The 22,379-nt window shown below is 28.2% G+C and overlaps 3 protein-coding genes across 3 annotated transcripts; 2 read left to right on the top strand and 1 right to left on the bottom strand.

Moving 5' to 3' along the window:
* Positions 1-4,593: 4,593 nt before the first annotated feature.
* On the top strand, positions 4,594-5,246 carry LOC121204895 (auxin-responsive protein SAUR32). The gene has a single exon (XM_041075675.1). The coding sequence runs from the start codon at positions 4,738-4,740 to the stop codon at positions 5,104-5,106; it is 369 nt and encodes a 122-aa protein (XP_040931609.1). The 5' UTR covers positions 4,594-4,737; the 3' UTR covers positions 5,107-5,246.
* Positions 5,247-12,327: 7,081 nt separating this feature from the next.
* Positions 12,328-13,214, bottom strand: LOC107930481 (uncharacterized). The gene has a single exon (XM_016862150.2). The coding sequence runs from the start codon at positions 13,018-13,020 to the stop codon at positions 12,451-12,453; it is 570 nt and encodes a 189-aa protein (XP_016717639.1). The 5' UTR covers positions 13,021-13,214; the 3' UTR covers positions 12,328-12,450.
* A 6,220-nt stretch (positions 13,215-19,434) lies between these two features.
* Positions 19,435-20,459, top strand: LOC107930453 (60S acidic ribosomal protein P1). The gene is made up of 4 exons (XM_016862126.2): positions 19,435-19,611; positions 19,702-19,782; positions 19,919-20,137; positions 20,227-20,459. The coding sequence occupies exons 2-4, from the start codon at positions 19,711-19,713 to the stop codon at positions 20,278-20,280; spliced, it is 345 nt and encodes a 114-aa protein (XP_016717615.1). The 5' UTR covers positions 19,435-19,611; positions 19,702-19,710; the 3' UTR covers positions 20,281-20,459.
* Positions 20,460-22,379: the final 1,920 nt, after the last annotated feature.

Genomic DNA, 22,379 nt, shown 5'->3' on the forward strand with positions numbered 1-22,379 from the left:
TATGTTAAGGATAATTGATTTGGTAAGATTTGTACATATCAAAATGGATGAAAGGTTATTTTTTGAATATAGATTCGTACTCTAAATATTGAAGGCTTGATCGATCTTAATAGATATGTTTTATTATTGATACAATTTTTGTTTTAAATGGTTCTCAAAGTGCAACTAAAGTGGCCACTTCGACTAGCACTTTGACAGGAAACATAACTTGTCACTTTTGAAGTTAGAAATCTTTTCAACCAAATCAGTAGGGCAACAAATTAAATATTTTCTGTGAATGTATGCTGACCTATATTTGAATATCCATATTGTAAAACGATAAATTTTTTAAAGATCGAATCAAGTAATCAAATATCGTAAAATATAGAAATTAAATCATCACAGATTATTATTAATTTACGGAATCCACCAAACGGCTACTGGGTTTACGGAAGAACGGAGAAGAGATATTAATGGTTTCCTAATTTTGCTTGTCTCTCATGAAAGCATGAAATCGACAACATTATTTTGTATGGAACAAGAAATAGTACTATTAATAAATGTAAACGTTTATGGGTCCGACCAATATGAATTATTTTCGTACGATCAAGAATTGCCCTTGGACTCCAAAATTCGTTTTTTTTTTAATTATTTTTTAACCATATTTAAATAAAAAACATGAATTTTTATTAATTAATAACTTGAATCGAGTCGATTAATTTTTTCTGATTGAGTCTCTGCTCAATTGGTATGGATATTATTGTCAATGCAAGAAGACATGGGTTCGAGTATACTAAAGCACATTATCTTCTTATTTATGAGTTAGGGAGAAGCAGATATGATAAGAACCTATAATAAAATTGTTCAAAATGAATTTTTTTTATCTTAAAACTCATCTTATTTTAATAAAAATATTAAACCGATTTAAGATTAATTAAATCACTTATAAATAATATATATAATATTAATTTTGAAATTATTTTTTAAATATATAATATTAATAATTTAAATCTAAAATTTAGAAACTTTACTAATAATGAAAACTAAAATAATAATAGAAAGACTGCTTCTAGAACTTTTTCCCCAATAAAGAAAATAATCTAAAAATCTATGGAAAAAAAACAATCAAAGAAAATTTCGTAGAAAATTAAAGCCACACGATTTTATTTGTACGGATTTTTAGTTAATAGAATTTTTTTTCTCGTATTTTCAGCTCAAAATATGAGTATACGTTTAGGTTCGCTCATTTTAATTTTGTTTTTTTATAATATTTTTTTAATATTTAATAATTTTATTTATTCTTATTAAAATTTCAAACACGAACAACTTAATGTTATGTTAATAGAATTATGTATTTAATTAAAATTATAATATTATAAAATTAAAAAATAAATCGAAGTCGAGCTTAGAGGTGCTTGTGGGTCAGGTCAGGTTTAAATATGATATTAACATATTTTATATTTGTTCAAGCCCAACTCGGTCGAAATATAGACCTAAAATTTTGCTCAAATTCGCCCATATTTAAAAAAAAAAAAACTAACCCAAGTCTATTTTACCTTACTCATATTATTTTTTAATTATATTATATTTTGTTATTTATTGAAAGTTTTTATATTTTCATATTAACATTATTTTAATGTTTATATTATAGTATTTTTAGTGTAGGTTTATTTTTTAATATGTTCTAAATTACATAATATATAAAAAAGCATAATATAAAATATTGTAAACTTAATAGGGTTGGATCGGGCTCGGGCATTGAATGTTCAAGTCCAAGCCCAATCTATATTTTAAATTGGTCTAGTTTATTTGCCCAAATCTATTTTCGAGGCTAACATTTTTACTCAAACATTATCAAATTTTAGACAAACTTTCGAGCCTCGATAAATAACTCGACCCATAAATAATTGGCTAACATTTTTACTCAAACATTCTCAAATTTTAGATAAACTTTCGAGCCTCAATAAATAACTCCACCCATAAATAATTCTAGAATGACCAAATCTAATCTATTTTAAATGAATTTAAAATTTGATATAAATTTTAAAAATCATATATAATCTTTGATGAAATTTATATTTTTATACATCCAACTTTAATTGTGACTAATATTTGTTTAATTATATATAATTTAAAGGAAAAAAATTCTATACGGAAGTAAAAGAAAAAAAAAACTGTACCTGTGGACATAAGTGAACATAAGAGCAGAAGCCGAGGAGACCAGACCACCTCAATTCAATGTGTATTTGACATGTTGGTGACCTGCCATTGGCCTTGTCTTCATTTCCTTTTATCTTTCTTCTACTCTTAAACGACACTTCACTTTCCTTGTCGTCTGTCCTTCCTTGAAAACCACATCCCCCACTCCACCCTCCATCCACGTGTTTTTCTAAGTAAAAATATTACGGAGGACATTGTATTAAAGTTAATTTATATTTTGTCTATTTTTTAAATGAATAAATTAGTATTTAAAAAAATAATTATTATTTTATATTATTAAAAATCGACGTAGTTAATTGAATAGTTAAATTACGGGTGTTTAAATTTCGGTTAAAACTGAATTAATCAACCGAACTAAACTAATTTGATTAATCAGTCGGTTAACCAATTTAATTCGGTCGAAGATCAATTAATGACTTTTTGAAAGCTCGGTTATCAGTTAATTAGATTCGAAACCGGGTAATTAACTGAATTAACCAAACTTTCAAAAAACTAATATTATATATTACCAATTCAGTTAATTTGGGTTAATTTGATTAATTTTAATTTGGTTAATTTGGTTAAATGAACATTACTAATTTATTTTTTTGATATGTTTTATACTTGTTTTAACCAAAAATAAAAATAAAAAATCTGGTTAACCGACAGAATTAATCGAAATAGTTCGATTCGATTAATTTGTTTTGAAAAAATTTCAATTCGGTTAACGGTTAAGGATTTAAAAAGTTCAATTAATTTGGTTAATGCTAATTTGAATCGGTTAACCGATTGAACACCCCTAAACCAAATAGTGATACGTAACATGCCACACGTATCTTTTGCTTCCGTGCAAGGACCAATTTTTAACGGTAGAAATGTATAAAATTTTTAACAAAATGACCAATTTGCTTTTTAATATAACGTACAATAACTAATTTGTTCATTTTTTTAGTAAATGGGATAAATTAATGTAATCTGACTCCTAGTATAAGGGCCTCTATAACATTTTTATGGTTTTACCCATTTTATTCTCACTCACATTTTTGCATTTCATTTTAAATTTGAAGATAATACACCCTTCTAATTGTTCCAACAATAACAATATCGACTAACCTACATCTCAATTGGCTTATACAGAAATTTTAAACATCAACACAATTATTTCTATTCTATTATTTTTATTTGTTAAAATATACTCTAAATCTTTGTACATTTTGTACTTTTGAAATTTAGTCCCTCTAGAAATTTAGTCTTTTTATATTTTTCGTATTTCAAAATCCAAAACCAATTTATTTTTTTGATAAGTGTTCAAAATCCAGAACCAATTGTTAACAATATCAAAATTCTTCAGTTAAGTTCGCTAGTATGACATTTTGAAATTAATAAACTACTAGTTTTATAGACATGTAATAAAAAAACATTGTAATGAACATGAATTCAATAAAAAAATTTTAACGATGTTAATGATTAGACTTGAATTTTAAAAATTAAAAAGTAGCATAACTAAATTCCTAAAAAAAACTAAAAGTAGAAGAACTAAATTACAAATGTTCTAATAGTATAAGGACTTAGAGTAAATTTTAACTTTTTTAATTTATATAATTTTATTAATATATATATTTACCTTCACCATGATATCATGTAAACTAACCCATTTCGTCCATTACAACGTTAAACTAATCCATCTCAATTAAAATCTTAATTCCCTCTTTTATCATATATTATTATTTTTTATTTACTTCTTTTAATATGAGTGTAGCATCACAATAAGCTCGGTTCCGTGGCTATTTAAGAATGCAGCTATCTAGGGCCCAAGATTAAAAGGGGCCTAATTTTTTTTAACTTTTAGAGTGGATTCATCTAATAGGGTCTTAACAACTTTTCAAGTTTTATTATATTATATTTTATAATTTTTTTTAAAAAGGCCAGGGTCCAATTTATTATTTTGCTTAGGGTCTCAAAAATATTAAGAACGGGTCCATATCATGATTTCTAATCTTTATTTTATGATATAATGCTTATAACTACTTATGCTCTTTACCAACCCTTAAATAACAAGATAATACGTTTTGACATACTCGAAACTACGTCCTCTTATACTTGTACTGACAACAATACTTACATCAACTGAGTTAAGACCCAATCTGCGATAATATTCCATTTTAAATAAACCCATCTACGAATCATCAACTTTTATAATCTAGTACTTTCCGCACCATATAAAATCCCCATTCTTAACATCAAATTCCATCTTTCTTTTTCCCTCTTTGGCGGCATCTCCCAATTTCTTCATCTTTATATAATATTATATATAATATTTATCTTCTCCAAATTTCTGGTCGGTATGAGTTTTAAGCATATTTGTGTAGATTATTGTTTGTCAACCATGACCAACTCCCCCAACTCTCTCACTTACTCAATTCACTACCTCCCATTTCAACAATGAACCCTTCCCCTTCTTCTTCCCTCTTCTTAAATTAGGGTTTTTTTTTTTTAAAGATCGGACCAAGATTGGTATCAACTGAAAACACGAACACAATTTTTATTTTCCTTTTTACGATGGGTAGTGGAGAGAAAAGCTTTAGGAACTTTCATTTACACCTACCACACCTTCATCTTCACCATCATCAACATCAGCAAGGGAAGAAGCAAGGGAGTGATGTGCCGAAAGGGTGTTTAGCCATCAAGGTCGGGTCCGAAGGAGAGGAGCAACAAAGATTCGTGGTGCCTGTCATTTACTTCAATCATCCTTTGTTCATGCAGTTGTTGAAAGAAGCTGAAGAAGAGTACGGGTTCGACCAAAAGGGTACCATTACGATCCCTTGTAACGTACAAGAGTTTAGAAATGTAAGGGGTTTGATTGATAGGGAAAATTCTCTTCACCAATATCATCATCACCATCATTATGTTTGGTGTTTTAGGGTTTGATGTAATAATTTTTAAAAAAAATTAATGGTTTGCAAGTGCTGAACATGGGTTGCGGCCGAAACCATTAACATCAATCATAGATTTTTGATTATCTCTACACTGGTATTTGTTTAACTATTAATAAATTTTTATTATGTTCACTCACAATTATTCAATTTTATCTTTTCATCACTTATTAGTTATTTTGAAATTGTGAGTGTCTCTATTTTTACATTAACTAGCTTGTGATTAAAAAATTGATTAATTAGGTGATAACTTTGTAACGTTTTATAGTTAGATGATTAAAAAGAAATTTACTAATAGATGAGTAATAATTATTGTAGTTTATCTCATTTTTTGCGTACTCAAACACACGTCCTACCGCACTAATAATAATATCGATGCTAATTTAGTCCTAATAAATTAATTTGTTGTTGTTGGTAGAGGTTAGATATGGTGGGTGGTGGTTAAAAAGAATCGATCCATGATGATTAAACAATGATGCCATAATGACGATATAAATGTTGCTTATAATATCAGTAACTTTTGTTTGTAGTTTTTGGTTAGGAGCCGTGATGGAAACGGAGCAAAATTCTTTTCTTTTCAATATTTTAAAGATACTGAAATTAATTTATAAATTTGTAAGGGATTAAAAATATAATTTATTGTTAGATTGATTTATGATTTTATAAATTTTCAAGGGATTTGAACATAATTTTATCATTTTAAAGGTTAATAATTAAAAAATTAAAAGTTTACTTAATTTTCACGAATTTGTAATTTAATTATTTTACTCTTATTTTTAAGAATTTAATTAATTATTTTTAAATTTTAAAACTCGAGTTTAATTATTAATACTATTAATATTTTTATTTGTATGATGTAATTATTTTTCCCAAGTCTTAATGGTATTTTGGCATCATTAGAATAGACAAGGGATATTGGTAGGGTCCTTGCTGTTGCTTTAAGTTGATACATTGGAAAAGACTCTTTAATCAATTACGGAATTAATCAATTACTTTATTTATTTTTTGGAAAAATTGTATCCAAGGTCATTAAACTATTAGTAAGTTTATTTTTTGGTTACTTAACTACTTAAAAGTTTTCATTTAAGTCACTAAATTATTCAAAAGTTTTTATTTAAGTTATTGAACTGTTAATTTTTTTTTAAAATATTCAGTTAGTGAGCTCCAATCGATTATTCGACCATTGATACAATGAATTGGTACCTGTCGACGAGTAGAACCTTAGATCTAAGTCTATTTGACGGTCAATGTCAGAAATTGGAGAAGAAAGTTGTTTAAATTTTGGTTCGCAGATTTCTGACATTTAAAGTTATTTCATGAAAAAAAATTAAACTATAGAAGAGAAGCAGAAGAAGAGCTTTCGATTGGTACAAACGGTATGAATGGAGAAGGCCATACAACAACAATTTCAACAACCCAATGAATTAAATGAAAACTTTCGAATAGCTTAGTGATCATTTTATAATTTTTTAAAATTTAGTGACTAAAATATAAACTTACTAATAATTTAGTGACATTAAGTGTAATTTATCTTTTGTTTTTCATTTAAATCGTGATATATAGTTTTGAAACATGATAGTTTGGTGGTCGGCACTATTTTGGTATTAACTGTAACATATATTTTCTCAGTCTTAAATTAGTATCAAATAGTTTATGTTTTGTTTCAGTCAAAATTTAGTATATGTGTTTTGATCTAATTGAATATCAGCTTGAGATTTTATTATTTTAAATTAATTTTCAATATTTTTATCTTAATTTTTTATTTTATATTTACATTTAAAAATAAATATAATCATTTAATTAAATTATTCAACTTAATTACTAAATTTAAATTTTATATTTGGACATATAAGTATATTTATATGTATGAATTTGAAGTATATATTTCGCATGCACATCAAAATATACCAATATCAATAAAAAAAATATAAACCATATGTTTACTAGTACAATATTAATTAATTTCACATATTTTTTTATATCATTTATGTTTGAAAACAAGAAAAAAAAATGTAAAATATTTAAAGTTCTAAACAGATTTAAAAATACTTTTAAAATTATTTTTCTCATATATTATGTTTTTCAAAAGAGTCAATTTAGGAATCGACCTCTAACGGATAGATTTTGCACTTAAAAGAAAATAAAATTTACGAATCATAATATTTATTTTTTGATACAATGCCTAAAACTATTTATAGTTTCTTCTCAACCCTTCACTAAGAGAATAATGCACTTCAGCATACTCGAATCCACGTCCTCTTACACTGGCAACAATACCAATAACAACTTAACTAAACTCAATCAGCTTTACTTAATAATTTTTTAACGACAACAATATGATATAAATACATGAATTACCTGTTGTAATTAATTTTAAAATTTGTGTGGTATTGTAGGGCACACATCTGCCCTTAACACCAGACAATCAAACTGCAATTTGTACCCTTTTCTCTGCTAACAAACCTTGCTGGGCTTTCATTGCCATAGGTATTGTTGGGGTTTGCCTATTTTGCACTAAATTTTATATCATACCAATATATATATATATATAAAGCTTGGGTATTGATAAGCCTAGAGATTGCTTAGATGCATGTATCTATTTAGGATGATGTAAGATTGGATCCCATTCCAATTTCATAACAAATAATTTAAGAATTACTTGCAGGTATGGTGTGTGTGTTTTTTATTACAATAATAAAAGAGGAAGAACATTTTGATGGCAGATGGAAACTTTGTTTTTGGGTAATAAAATAGAGTTCAGTTATAAATATAAAGCAGTTTCACTATAAATTGAATTCCCATCAATTCGAATTTGCTCAATGATTTTTGTCGGGATTTCCTTGATCCTGATAGAACTATACGAGATTTTTTGCATTGCATCAGTCAAGATATGAACGGTAACATTAGCTTCTCTTGGAACCTTCTATAAAATCACCTGTCACTTCCTTTTACAAAGTTCCTATATACTCGTCCATTTTCATTATTGTTCTAACCTCAATTTTCATTTGTAAGTTGCGTCGGATAAGTAATATACTCGTTCGTTGGTTATGAATTTTAAGGTTTTATTTAGTAGCGTGGAAAGAAAATTAAAAAGATGAAAATTTGAATGGGTAGAGAAAGACTGGAAAATATAAATTTTCTTTTTTCATAGGTTTACTTGGTAGAAAAGTAGAAGAATTGAAAGAAAAAGTAATTTTCTTTCAATCCATTATTTGGTAAAGTTAAAAAATAAAATAAAATATTTGAAAAATGTGTAATTTTGAACTAACATACATATCTATTTTATTTTCTCTCTTATGATAATTTCAAATTGAAAGAATTGATTTTTATGGATTAATATGAAAAATAATTATCTCTCTTATTTCCTTTCCTACTAAATACACTCAAAATTTATTTTATTTTTACTTTTTCACTCAACCAAACACAACTTAAATCTCAATCTTTCCGATGATGCAGCCACCCTTTGTCATGGTTAAAAATATAAAATCAAAAGTTTAAACAGAGTGATTGAACTATTTCGAAAATTTTTAAAAATATAAATTCATAAAAATCATAATGAAAAGCCCTAAATTCTTTTTTGTCATAATGCCAAAAATAGCTCTTAACATTTGGACGTTTGATCACCTTGACCCTTTAGGTTTTTTGTTAGAGCACTTTAACACTTAACCTTTTTTTTTTTGTCAATTTGATTTTTTTTAACAGACATGTTGATGTGGCCATTAGTTGACTAAAGGTTAACATTAACCATTGACATAGTGGTCTAAATGTAATTAAATCTTAACGTGTCACTATTATCTTATATGTCATGTCAACAAATTATTTTAAAACTATTAAAATAATAATATCCTATCCTAACTCTGTATTTCTTTCCTACATTTCTAGTTTCCTACCACATTTCAAAAAAAAAATCACCATCTTTCTTCTTCAATCAAAGATTAAAAAAAATCCCACAAAATATTTTATAAATAAAAATCGATAATGGGAAGAACAAAGATATGGAGAATATTCAAAAGGCTACTGAAGAAAGAATCATAGAGTTGGAAGTACATTTGAGGGTCAACTTTCAAGTGGAAGAGACTAAACATTCATCACTTTTCTTTCATGAAGATTTGCTTTTCAAAATTGCTTCCATTTTCGAAGCGATTTTCTTGGTTTCTACTATCTGCTTCTCCTATATTTGTTGTATATATATCTATTCCTGGGTTCTTTTTGGCATTTTCTTTTGGGTTCAGATCTGAGACAGTAAAGACTTAATATCAATGACTATTATAATAAGAAGTAAGAAAAAAAGTTTCATGAATAAGATATGGGTTTTTTATTCTTTTACTCTTTCTTTGTGTTTTAGATTGTTGGGTTTGAGTTTGAGTTTTTGAGGTGAGAATGGGGATTTGGGTTTTACATCATTGATCCAACTTTTTCGAATGGAGTACTAGCTCACGAGAGCAGCTTCGTCGAGGTTTGAAAGCTTCACAATGGAGACGATGACGATGATAAACAATAGAAAAAAAACAATGGAGAAGAATAAACAACGGTGATGGTTATTTTAAAATAATTTTAGTAATTTTAAGAACAATTTCAAAAACCCAAAAAATGATTAAGGAGGCTTTTCAAGTGGAACAGGGATAATGATGATGAGGAACGGTGATGATGATAATTTTAAAATCATTTGTTGACATGATTTATAAGATAATTAAAATAGTGCCACGTTAATATTTAATTATATTTGGACTGCCACATCAGCAGTTAATGTTGATAGTTAGTCAACTAACTACCACGTCAACATGTCTATTAAAAATAGATCAATTTGACCTAAAAAAAAGGTTAAGTGTTAAAATGCTCTAAAAAAGACATAAAGGGCCAAAGTGACCAAACAGTCAAACGTCAGAAGCTATTTTTGTCATTGTACTTCTTCTTCTTCTTATTCTTTTTTTTATTATTATAATTGGGAGAGAAAGAAGGAGTTATCAACCCAAGCTCACATACCCTCTTAATATACTAAACTCTTTTATTAAATTAATTCAAATTTAATTAAAAAACAATAAATATAGTGGGTTTTAACCAGTTTTAAAGGTTAAAATATATTGTTAGGTAGTATGCTTTGACAAAATTTGAAATTTAATTCATATACTTAAAAAGTTAAAAATTAATTCTTATTTTTTATTTAAAATTTTCAATCTAGTCATTAAAAATCGTAAGTATTTTCTATCAAAATTAATCAACTTGAAATTTTTAACTCTTGATTTTTAATAATTCTGATAAATTCTTTAATTTTTTAATAATGCCCTTAATTTTTTACTTTAAATTCTTGATTTTTAATACCCTTAATTAACAACATTCAGGGGTTGGACTCACTAACTTTTTTAATAATTTTTTTCACTGAAATTTTTTTTTTTGAATAGAATACCAGCTGGTGCATTTATCTCTATCTTCAATAAGGCCGCAGTCACCATTGGATCGGACAAGATCTTGATTAGGGCCTCAAATATCAAAGGTGTTATTCTTTGGGCTCCTTTTTTTCAATTCAGTATCTAAATTTGATCTCAAAGATCAAATTAGTACGTAAGTTACTTGGCTTTATATTTTAATTTGCTTCAAATAAGTAATTTATTTTAAGCTACTAATCTCGATAGTCAACGTCATAAATTGGAATCTCCTTGCGAGTTAGAAATACCTTTAAGATTAGGACCTCGGAAGCTCACAATCTCGTGAGGTCAAGACCTGTGAGCTCATATAGTGGGGGTCACACTTTAACATGGATAGAATACATATCATCCATATATTACTTATATTTGTTATCTTGACATGACATTCTATCTAGGCCTTTACCGCAGTTGTTTATAGTCGTTGGCTCTCAGTAGAGCATAGAGATAAAACTCTCATTTCAAGACAATTCATTCAATTGTTAGAGGATTGGATCGACTACCTGATGAACAACACTTTTAAAACTTCTCCCAAAAGAACTGGTCTTCCTCAACACTCTTCAAACACACACAAAAAGAATTAAACAACTAATTTAAACATAGGGAATATTGTAACACGGAATTATACTACATATGTTAAATTACACATTTTTAGTACATATATTGTTCATTTGATTAAACTTTAGGGACTAAATGTGACATTGACCATTTATATAACTAATATACAAATTTTATTATTACAAAACTTAGTATGAAATAATTTTGATTGGATAACCACCCATCAGCTCTGGATTTTAAGGAACAATTTTTAGTACATATAAAATAGGTTTAAGCTTGCCAAAAAAACCCTCAATTTTTTTTAAAAAAACAATTAAGTTCTTGCTGCTTTTTTTTTTACTCATTTGGGTACTTGAACTTTCAAAATGTATCAAAAATATCCTTAAACTTTTCAAAAAAAGCAATTAAGCCCCTACTATTTTTTTGTACTTAATTGGATACTTTAACTTTCAAAATGCATCAAAGAGACCCTCAAACTTAAAAAAAAAGCAATTAAGCTCATGCTTTTATTAAAAATTAGAAAAAATATAAAAAATTAAAACCAATAAAAGCTATAAATATTGTTAAATTTTAATTAAAAATTTAAATATTAAAAATTAGAAAAAAATATTAATATAGTAAAAAATATAAAAAAAAATATAAAATTTTATAAAGTCGTAAAGAAATATAAATTTTGTAAATTTTTTATCGTACAAAGAAGAATTTTATAATTTTTCTATAACATTTATTGATTTTTTTATCATTTTTTTCACATGTCACATTGTGTTGTGACACGTGATGACTTTAATTGAAAAATACCAGGGGTCATTAATTTTTTTATGATTTTTATAAAGTTTTACAATTTTTTATTTTGTTACGATTTTTATAAAAAAATTCTAATTTTTCTATATTTTTATTAAAATTTAATAATTTTTTTAAAATTTATTATTTTTTATAAATTATTTTCTAATTTTTAATAAGAGAAGGGGCTTAATTGCTTTTTTGAAAAATTTTGAGGGTTTTTTGATGCATTTTGAAAGTTCAAGTACCCAATTGGGTGAAAAATTAGGGGCTCAGCTGCTTTTTTTTAAGAAGTTTGAGAGCTTTTTTTATGCATTTTGAAAGTTCAAGTGATCAATTGAGTGAAAAAAAAGGAAGGACTTAATTGCTTCTTTTATTTTTATTTTTTGAAAAAGTTTTAAGACTTTTTACACCCTTAAGTGTATAAAATATTGCAAAATTGATTAAACTTCAAGGGCTAAACTTGACATTAATCCCCTTATATAATTTTTGAAAATTATATAATTACATATAAAATAAATACCCCAAATTTAATTAAACATAAAAATATTATCCCTTTAATTTGTACAGTAATAACGAGGTCACCATCTATCTTGAGCATAATTTCTCAACGATCCTTTCCCACCACAGGACATACACCATTGATCAGACTTAGCCACCGACGACGATGACACCCCATCCCCACACTTAGCCACCGCCCTCACACTCTCTATCAACGCCTCCGTTCGAGCCTCCTGCGCCATGATCTCCGCCAACTTGTCCGGACTTATCACTAGCTTCACTTTCCACACTCTAGGTGTCGCCGCCTCCTCCGTGTCGGTTCTCTTCAATAGTACCCTCTGCTGATGATCGAACGACATACGATACGGAGACGAAGAAGTGGATACAAGATCGTTGTTGTTGTTGTTGTTGTTGTTGTTAAGGGGGAGGAGATAATAGAGCTGGCCTGCACGGAGCTTTTCGTTGTTAAACAAAGGCTGCTGGGAGAGCAAAGTGTGAGGGGTGCGGCGGTAAATGGCCATGGCTGGGAACTGTTTTGTTATGCAGGCGGCGGAGATGGGTGGCGAAAGCTCCATGATGCCGCCGTTGGGTGTTGCCACTTTTATTGTTTCTTCAGCTTCATCGAATGGTTTGAAAACGCAATTGCCCATATTAGGTCTTCTTCTTCACTATTTTCTCTCAGCTGCTAATAAATAATATAAAGCTTCTTCTTCTTGGTCTTGGTTTTATAGAAATTTAAGTAGGGAGGGAATGGGGGTGTGTGGTTTTATGCCATGAAATATAATTATTTTTTTTTAAATTAGAAAAAAATTAATGAAAACTTATATTTAAAATTTTAAAATTTTAATTAAAAAATAATTTAATTTATTTAAGTGATTGATAGTTAAATATAACATATTTTTAAAAAAATAAACTGCCTATATCAAACTAACATAATTAAATAATTTGTCATTTTGGCAGTCTCAAAAACAATTAATAGCTCTTCAGGGGGTGTCTTCAAACACATGCACATCTGTAATCCCCTCTGTAGCCATCTTAGCAAGACGATTAGTGACTTCCTTTCTCTCTCTTTGAATATGCTTTATTTGCTAACGTTCTATGGTTTGTAAGATCATGTGAATCCATCTTACCAAAGTTGAAGATGAGTCAGCAAAGTAAATATCTTGAAGAGCTTTGATGACCTCTTTATTATATCATTTTTTTAGATAAAGGCCAAATCATCTAAAATACTTTCAGATTTCAGCATCAAGACCTGAAGAAAGCCCTAAATAACAATTGTATCCAAAGATTCATTCCCCATCTTGCTTGTACATCACTCCCCTAGCAGCAACAAGTCCTGCATCTATCTTAATAGCCTCATCAATATACATATGAATCAAAGTGTACAGACAAATTGCCTTTATGAACTCAAAAATCCCAGATCACAGAAGATATAATAGTTTCAGTGGAGTTTCAACTTATTTATTGAAAAATAAAAAAATTTTGTTCAAAGTAATTAAACTAAAAAGGGTGGACTAAATACCCCAATATATAACCATTTTAAAAATAATCTTTAATATCACAAATAAATTAAAATTATACCAGCAAATATAGAAACATATGAGAATTTTAAAATGGATAAAATTATTGAAATCGTCGGTGCCAAACCGAAATCCAAAATCTTGTGGCATTCATATATGAACGCCCCACTTTTCTGTGCTTGTACCACAAAATCGTCATACATGCATTATAGATGATCATCATCAAAAGAGGTTTATTTTCGGTACGAGAAATATTTTGAGTTGGAATTATATTGTACTAAATGATGATAAATTGAAAAAAATTAAATATAGGATTTTTAGTATAAAGTTTTAGTATTATAAAAGTATTTGTTATGTCAGTAAAAAAATTAAAAAATAAATATATTTATGTTAAATTTAAATAAAGTTTACTATTATTTGTATTATTATTAAATAGTAATTAGTCAACTTGACAAGATTCTATCTATGCAAATGTGACCAAAAACTTGATCCTTCAAATTATTTTATTTCTTAATATGGAACTTTCTTTCCTAAAAGTTTATTTTCATCCCAACAACTGGACAATCCAAGTTGTCATTTAAAGCCCATTTGGACTGCCATTAAAGACTGCCTTTAGGGAGGTAACGAGTTTAACGATAACGTATGTGATTCAAACGTAACATTTCAAATATAAACAACTAAAATGTAATCTGAAACAAATAAAAGTGCTGTTTTTTATAATTTACCCGTTCAATCTTCACCCATGGGAATAGAGAATATTTTATGACTAGTCGTTTCTCTTTAGAGAACTCCTATGATGAAGAGGTTAATCACTGCTACAGACACTCTAATTTTGACAAAAGAAAAAAAAAATATACCAAGGGGTAAGTGAAGAATAGAAAAGTTAAGCATGGATAATAGTTTTAAAAGGTTTTAAGTTTGGAGATGTTGAAATCCCAACTGAAGTATTGGGTAGGTCAAGGACAGGAGGGGACCAATAGATTCTGATTGATCTCCAATCATAGGGATTTTTTTTTTAATTTGGTACCCTTAATAGAATCCATTTAAATATAATTTTTTATTTTATTTTTATTAAAGAAAAATAGTTATTAAATATGTTTTCATTATTAACAATAATTTTTTTATTTACAAAATGTGATTCTCAAATTTTTTTAAAAAGAAAATAAAAATTATTTTTTAAATTTGAAAATGAAAAATAAAAATAAAAAATATTTTCTGGAATTATTGATTTAATCAATTTCTCTGTTGTCTTTGTATTTGGAGGAAATAATGCTTTTGCTATTTTAAATACACTATAAATGTCCTTAACCTTAATAAAAAATTTCGATTTAATTTAGTGACACAAATCAAGTCAACTCAATATAAAAAAAGTTTAATGATAAATTTGGCCACTAACATTTACATGTTTTATCAAAATAGTCCTAATTATATTTTTGAACATTTTTTAACCATCAACCTTTGTCATTCTTTTCAAATTGCTTTTTTTAACAGATATGATAAGAATACAGTTAAAAAAGTTAACAGGAAAATGTGAAATTTCATATGTGGAATATTTTTAATGAGATGTAATTTATTACTTAGATAATCCAATAAATAATTATGTGTGGAAAATAATAAAATAAATAATTCATGAAGTTAAAAAAAGAATCCTTAATTTAAATAAAATAAATTTAATTATCTTATTAGGTTACCTAAGTAATAAATTACATCTTATTAAAGATATTCCACATAATTCCCGTTAAATTACTTTAATTAAATTTGTTAAAAAAAGCAGTTAGAAAAAAAAAGTTCATGGCAAAAAAAGGATCAAAAATACAATTTGAGTCATTTTGACAAAACATATAAACGTTAGGGGCCAAATTTATCATTAAGCCTAAAAAAACTAATTCATCAAAATAAATATATTATTATTTTAGTAAGTTGCTGTTTGATAAATTGGAAAATTTAAATATTGAAAAAAAATTAAGTATTCAATTTAAGTTATAAAATATGATTGGTATAGTCTTAAATTAAGTACGAAATATAATTAAATTAGTCGATAAATATAATTTTTAAAAATTTATGTAACAACGCCAAACTCAACATTTTAGGAGAGTCCAAGTATGATGTGTCACTTCAGAGAAATCATTTATTTTTAAAATTGTTTTTGTCGTATACCCTATAAAATTGGGGTTTTGTATTAAACATTTAAATAAATAATAAAATATAGTATAAGTCATGTGACATATAAGTTTTAATAATATAATTTTCATTGTATCAAATATAACACTGGAAAATCATTTCATATCTCAAATGAAGTTTCATTAAAATATAGTTTATCAACAAAGGTTTCAAGTACAATTTCTTCTCCAATTACAATCAGACATCACCTCCCATAAGTTATACGAAGTATAACATAATAGAAGTCTCACAAAAGCAGATGTTCTTTAACGTAGTTTAACGAATGCCTTCCTTCAACAGTAAGCCTGAGAAGGAAAAGGAAAATGGGGTAAGTTAAAACAAAGAAGTCTTATCAATAACTATTAATACTTCAAGGAAATCACATCAAAGAGTTGAACACAATCACATAGTTCGCCAGATGGCGAGTACCATACACAGACAGTCTATTCATCAATTTACTATCCCTTTGGTTCATACATTACGCCTATATGACCATACATATAAACCTTCTTCATACCAGCCACGTACCCAAGCCCTTAGTTAGATTCATATAATATATTCCATTCATATTCTTTTGTTTGTATTATTTGTAATGATTTGTCAATTTGATTTGCAACATACATTTGCCCTACCAGAGGCTACACAACCATTTTCATGTATCATGATCTGCCAATTCAATGTACATTCCATTGAAGGCATCGCCATGAATATTTCCTTAACATCATTTCCATGTTTCAATCTATATCATTCTTGTCAGAAGCATAAGGTAGTGGCTTAAGTATGAAGAATGATTCTTACTCTTTAACACATATATTAGAAACCTAGACTGACAACTCTGAACAACCATTTTTCATATACGTACACACTTCACTTTATAAAGCATAAGTATTTACCTTACACCAAATATAAAACATAAATACCACACACATGGAAGTATGAAGAAACTCACTAGAAGTACAACAAAGTCTATATAACAAGACCTTTTCCTTCATCCCTTATACTTTCTTTAGTGTCTTGAGTTAAAATACAAATAATTAATCTTGTCAAATCATTGCACCGTTGAACCCAAACATGCATGTAATAAACAATAACATTTAACCCAGAATCAAGAAGCTTCCTTCCTTACATACTAATATGATATTTACGCATGCAGAGTTAAAAATACATAAACAACTATGAGAATAACCTAAGGTTCATTAATATTTACCATAGAGCTAAAGCAAACGTAGAAGTTGGCTGAATACAGCGAACCCAAATTCAGACAGGTTTCTAGACTTAAGCTTTTCAGAGAATGTAGAGAAAATCAATAAGAAGATGGATGCAAAAAAAGAAAACACAAAGTTTTTCAGTGAAGACACTGATATTCTTATATACCTAAACACAGAGACAAGGTTTAGTGGAAGGATTAGATTATTTCACTAACACTCTTGATTTTCGTGATTAAGTGTACTTATATAAGTTTTATCAACTACAGTATCTTTATTCCATTCTAACTATTTCTTACTTGGCTAACTAAATAGTCTTATAAAAGTAATAAACAAATCTATTAATTACAAATTTAACGAATTCGCCTAAACTTCTGGGTGACGTATATTCAACAGAATAATCCGCCAACCCAACGATCTCAACAAATTGCGCTAATCGGTAAACACATGATTCACCAATTGGCACATACACAAAATATTATACTTAGACAAAACTAACACCTTACTTTTACCTTACTTTTTTAGAGCTACGCTTAACATCATAACACAATAAACAGTAACCAAATACAAAGACTTCATTAGATGGACTGTTACAATTTAAATATAAACTATTTAAAAGATAATGTTAACATAATAAAAAGAGTTGAAAAATTATATCATTTTCAACATTTTTTTCATGAAAAAAATTTTACTATTTACTTATCAAACATGTTCAAAATATTTAAATTATATGTGTTTTTCTAATTTACCATCTAATTTTATTTAGTTCACTTTAAATTATTATTTTTATCTTAATTTACCTTAAGAAAATATCAAAATGATCAACGTGCCACATGTCATATTCTTATTAGTTGATTTTGAATTTTAGGATAACCTAAGATAAAATAATTAAAAATAATAATTGAAGTTATTCTCTTAAAAAAATATTTGCATATAAGAAAACCACTCACAATATATTTATTATTTTTTAGTAATAATGAAAAAAATCTTTTGATATGTCAAAAATCAATAAAAAATTTTCTCCAATCTCTCTAAATTTTGATATTAAGCAAATTGGTCTCTTTAAAAAATCGTAGCAATTTAATTTTTTTTAATTTTAAAAGTGAGCAAATAAGGATAATTAGTCACAACATTAATTTTTTCATCAAATTCACAAAAATTTACTATTTATAATAACAAATTTAGCTTTTATAATTTATACATTCTATCAATTTGATCATGATTTAACAATTTTAGCCTTGAATATTTTTGTAAATGTGTAACTGTTTAGACTAAATTTGTTGATTTTTTTAGAATCAAGACCAAATTAACAAAATATATAAACATTGAAGGCTAAATTTGTTATTAAACCAATCAAAATTATTTTCCATTGACAAAACATATTAACACTGTGATTATGTCACAGGGCTAGACCTTTTGTCTTGTAATCTTTGAAGTCTTAGGCGATTTTTTTGCTTCAAATGCACATAAGTCAGCCTAACTCTCACAAAGTGAGAATTCTTTTAGAAATTCTCCAAGGCACTAAATTATAAAGCGGAAGCAACACAAAGACAAAAGAAAGCTCGAAAGAACAGAATAACCACAGAAAAGCAAAGCACGCCAAGTGTTTAAGTAGATACTTTTAATTAGTATTCACTACTAAAGAATAGAATACAACAGATAATTAAAAATGAGGGGAATCCTTTATTTATAGTTGAGCTCTTTCAAATCCAACAGTACAACTAGCTTTATATCAATGAATGAGATCGAAGCATATCTACAATTAAGGGATTTACACAATCCCTAAGATTACAAAATCAAATATTAACAGATTACAAATCTTCCAAGATTACTTTCCCTATTTACCAATGTAGCTCTAATTTTCCATAAGTGCTTCGTTGAGCCACCAAGACTTCAAGTAGATGGCTTCGTCTCTTGTTTTTTGAATCGGACCAGTTCATGTAGGTCAAATGAGCCTTATTAAATATGTAAACCTCCATGAGACACCCTTTGTGCTTTGGTCATGGGCTTTGAACCGCGGCCCGTGATAATTAATTATCCTTGATTGCTCACTTTCAAAATTTTCAGGCACTAAATTGCTCTAATTTTTTTTTGAGTGGGACTAATTTTCTAAATTTAAAAATTGAGAAGGACTAAAATGATCTTTTTACCATAAAAATCTAATTGCAAAAAGAAAAATGGTTTGGAGGCCTCATTTCAGATATAGGCCTCGGAAATCGTTAAAGCCCAATTCACTCTATTTTCTTTCTTTAAAATCCTTTTTTCAATGCCGAATATGAAACCCTAGCAACAGTCTGTTCAGAACTTTGAAGAGCGGCTGCTCAGATTTTGCCTATTTCTCAGATTTTTCTCTCAGGTAACAATCTGCCATTGTATCGATGTTAATATTAATCTTTATATGGATTGTGTTTTAGTCTCTTTTATGTATTTATTTTAATGTTAACAGTTTGAAACGATGTCTACGGCTGGCGAAGCTGCTTGTTCTTACGCTGCTTTAATTCTCTATGATGATGGCATTCCCATCACCGTATCCTTTATGCTTTTTGTAATGAACAAAGAAAGAGGGGGTAAATCTGGTGATTTTGATTATTTGTTATTGAATGAATTAGCCGTAGTTTCGGGGAAGATGGGTTTTTGTTAGTTTTCTTTAACTTTGTTAATAGGCTGAGAAAATTGCAACAATTGTTAAAGCTGCAAATGTCTCGGTTGAATCTTATTGGCCAAGCTTGTTTGCAAAGCTTTTCGAAAAGTGCAACATTGAGGATCTTATAACCAATGTTGGTGCTGGTGGTGCTGGTGCTCCAGTTGCCGCAGCTGCACCTGTTGCTGCTGGTGGTGGTGGTGGTGCCGCTGCTCCACCTCCTGCTGAGGAAAAGAAGAAGGTTTGGACTGAAAACTACAAATGATAAATTGATGAATTTCTTTTGTTGCCATTTGTTCTCTTATACTATTTTTTTGGGTAATTTTGCAGGAAGAACCAGAGGAAGAGAGTGATGACGATATGGGATTCAGTTTGTTTGATTAGAAGTTCCTTTCAGTGCTTGATTTGGTTGATTGCTGTTTTAATGCATTAAATCTGTGACAGTAGTTGTTGAGGTTTCTTGGTATTATTAGTATTTGTCTGCTTTTGAGTAAAAACTTTCTTTTTGAGTTGTATGCTTGAATCTTCTATATATAAAAGTCTTCTAGACCAATTTTTGCCAATTGTTATGTGCGATGAATTGATTTTTGGTTAATTCCATTGTAATGCATGATTTTGTGTTTAGTTTGTTGTTTTGATCAATAGCCGAGTATTGGATATAAGTGTCTAGTATGACTATGCTTACTTCATATATTTGAAGGATTGTACTTTCGTATACATACTCGATTATGTCAACATGAGTGTTAGATAACTTAGGCTATTTATGCTAATGGATTGGTGTCATTACTTTAGAGAATTGATCCAGCCTCTTATGGATACAATTTTTTCCAAGCTTGTTGATAATGTCTTGAAACACATTGCTACTTTATCTTTTGTTGAAACAGATAGGGTCTGAAAAAGTTCACTGTTGAGTTCCTTCTTGATGAAATGGCTATTTACTTAAACATGCATGGTTTTATCATGTTGCACTAGGTCATTACAATGTTGGTTGTTGATTTGTGTTGTCACAATACAATTGCATTGAACGTTGCCATTTTATCTTTAAAATCATTAAGAATTATTTTCAATCGAAGTAATTCGCATATTCTAAGTGCCATTGACCTGAATTTTGGCTCCACACTTGACCTTGCCATTAGATTGTCACCTATGAATGTACAATAAAGTTAACCTCCTGTCAACTAATGTTCTATCATAGTTTACATCAGTATAAAGCTTTTAGAGTCATGCTTCCTCTTTTCTTGAACAAGATTCTTCTTCCAAGATTATCCTATAAATACTGTAAACTTTTTATACAGCTTTGAGATGTATCTTTCCAAGATCCTTTGGCTATTAATCTTGCCTAAATTTATTGGTTATGGGAAGTGGGTGGAGATTGCCAAGAAAGTTTTTATTGCTTGCAAATTAGTTTTGGTAGGTCATTAAAAGGTATAGTGGATGTTTTGTGTAGGTTTTGGTTCCTTTTTCTAAGAACAATGTGTAGATCATTAACATTTGGCTGAACTGGTTCACCATTAATGGGTCGATTGATGTTAGCTGGTGGTATAGTGTCTTTTATAGGCATTGAAGTTGTTCTTGGGTATTAACCAATGCTGCTTAGCAATATATGGTGTTTTTAGGTTTTGAATAGTTGCTCTAATAGGAAATTGTATCTGCACGGGTCGAGTCGTTGAGAGATGCTGATTTTCCTCTGTGAATGCATGTCTACAATGCTCCGAGCATCATCTTGTTTCTCCCATGTCTTTCATCCTCCTCGATGTTTTGTGAGTCGAGGATGAAAACATTTGTATCCCTTTTCTGTGGAAGAATACCCAATAAAGTAACATCGAAGAGCATGTAGATCAAGCTTTCCTAGAATGAATATGAACAAAAGAACAATACTTATAATAACTCTCGGAGTAAGATTGTAGGATGAGGTAGACTTTGGAAATATTTGATGAGATTGTCTATTTTTTTTTTTAAATCAAAGACCTTTGTTTCAAGTCTATTAATGAGATGGGACATTTTGTTAAGGGTAAATTATACTCATAATCACTCGTTGATTAAAAGTTTTTATTTTAAGCACTTAAAATAACAATTTTGTAATTTAAGTACTTATGGTCATTTTTGTTAAAACCACAATATATTGATTTAGTCATAATTTAAAAAGAATAACTCTTAAAATTTACAAATATTTTCAATTTATTTCAAATTTTAAAAAAATTAAAGAAATATATCGTAACACATAAATATTTTCAAAAATTATAATACTAAAATAAAATTTTATATTAATATTAATATCAAATAAATAAAAAAACCTTCCACCATCTCATCCCTCTCTCACTGGACCTCCCTCACATCCCCAACCCCTGGCCATTGGAGGCTTTGGTTTGCAATTTCTCTTCATTGGAAACAACAGAACTGAAAAGGGCATACATACTGAGTTTGCAAAACCATAAGAAAATAAAAGAGCAATACATCTTTATATGCGCGTAAGATTTTCATGG

This window comes from Gossypium hirsutum, chromosome A08 (genome assembly GCF_007990345.1).
Source record: "Gossypium hirsutum isolate 1008001.06 chromosome A08, Gossypium_hirsutum_v2.1, whole genome shotgun sequence".
Taxonomy (NCBI): Eukaryota; Viridiplantae; Streptophyta; class Magnoliopsida; order Malvales; family Malvaceae; genus Gossypium; species Gossypium hirsutum.

Bases quoted from the DNA above. Each gene is read 5' to 3' on its own strand.
- LOC121204895 (XM_041075675.1), top strand. From the start codon at position 4,738: ATGGGTAGTGGAGAGAAAAGCTTTAGGAACTTTCATTTACACCTACCA.
- LOC107930481 (XM_016862150.2), bottom strand. From the start codon at position 13,020: ATGGGCAATTGCGTTTTCAAACCATTCGATGAAGCTGAAGAAACAATA.
- LOC107930453 (XM_016862126.2), top strand. From the start codon at position 19,711: ATGTCTACGGCTGGCGAAGCTGCTTGTTCTTACGCTGCTTTAATTCTC. The intron at 19,783-19,918 runs GTATCCTTTATG...CTTTGTTAATAG, and splicing joins ATGATGGCATTCCCATCACC to GCTGAGAAAATTGCAACAAT. The intron at 20,138-20,226 runs GTTTGGACTGAA...GTAATTTTGCAG, and splicing joins CTGCTGAGGAAAAGAAGAAG to GAAGAACCAGAGGAAGAGAG.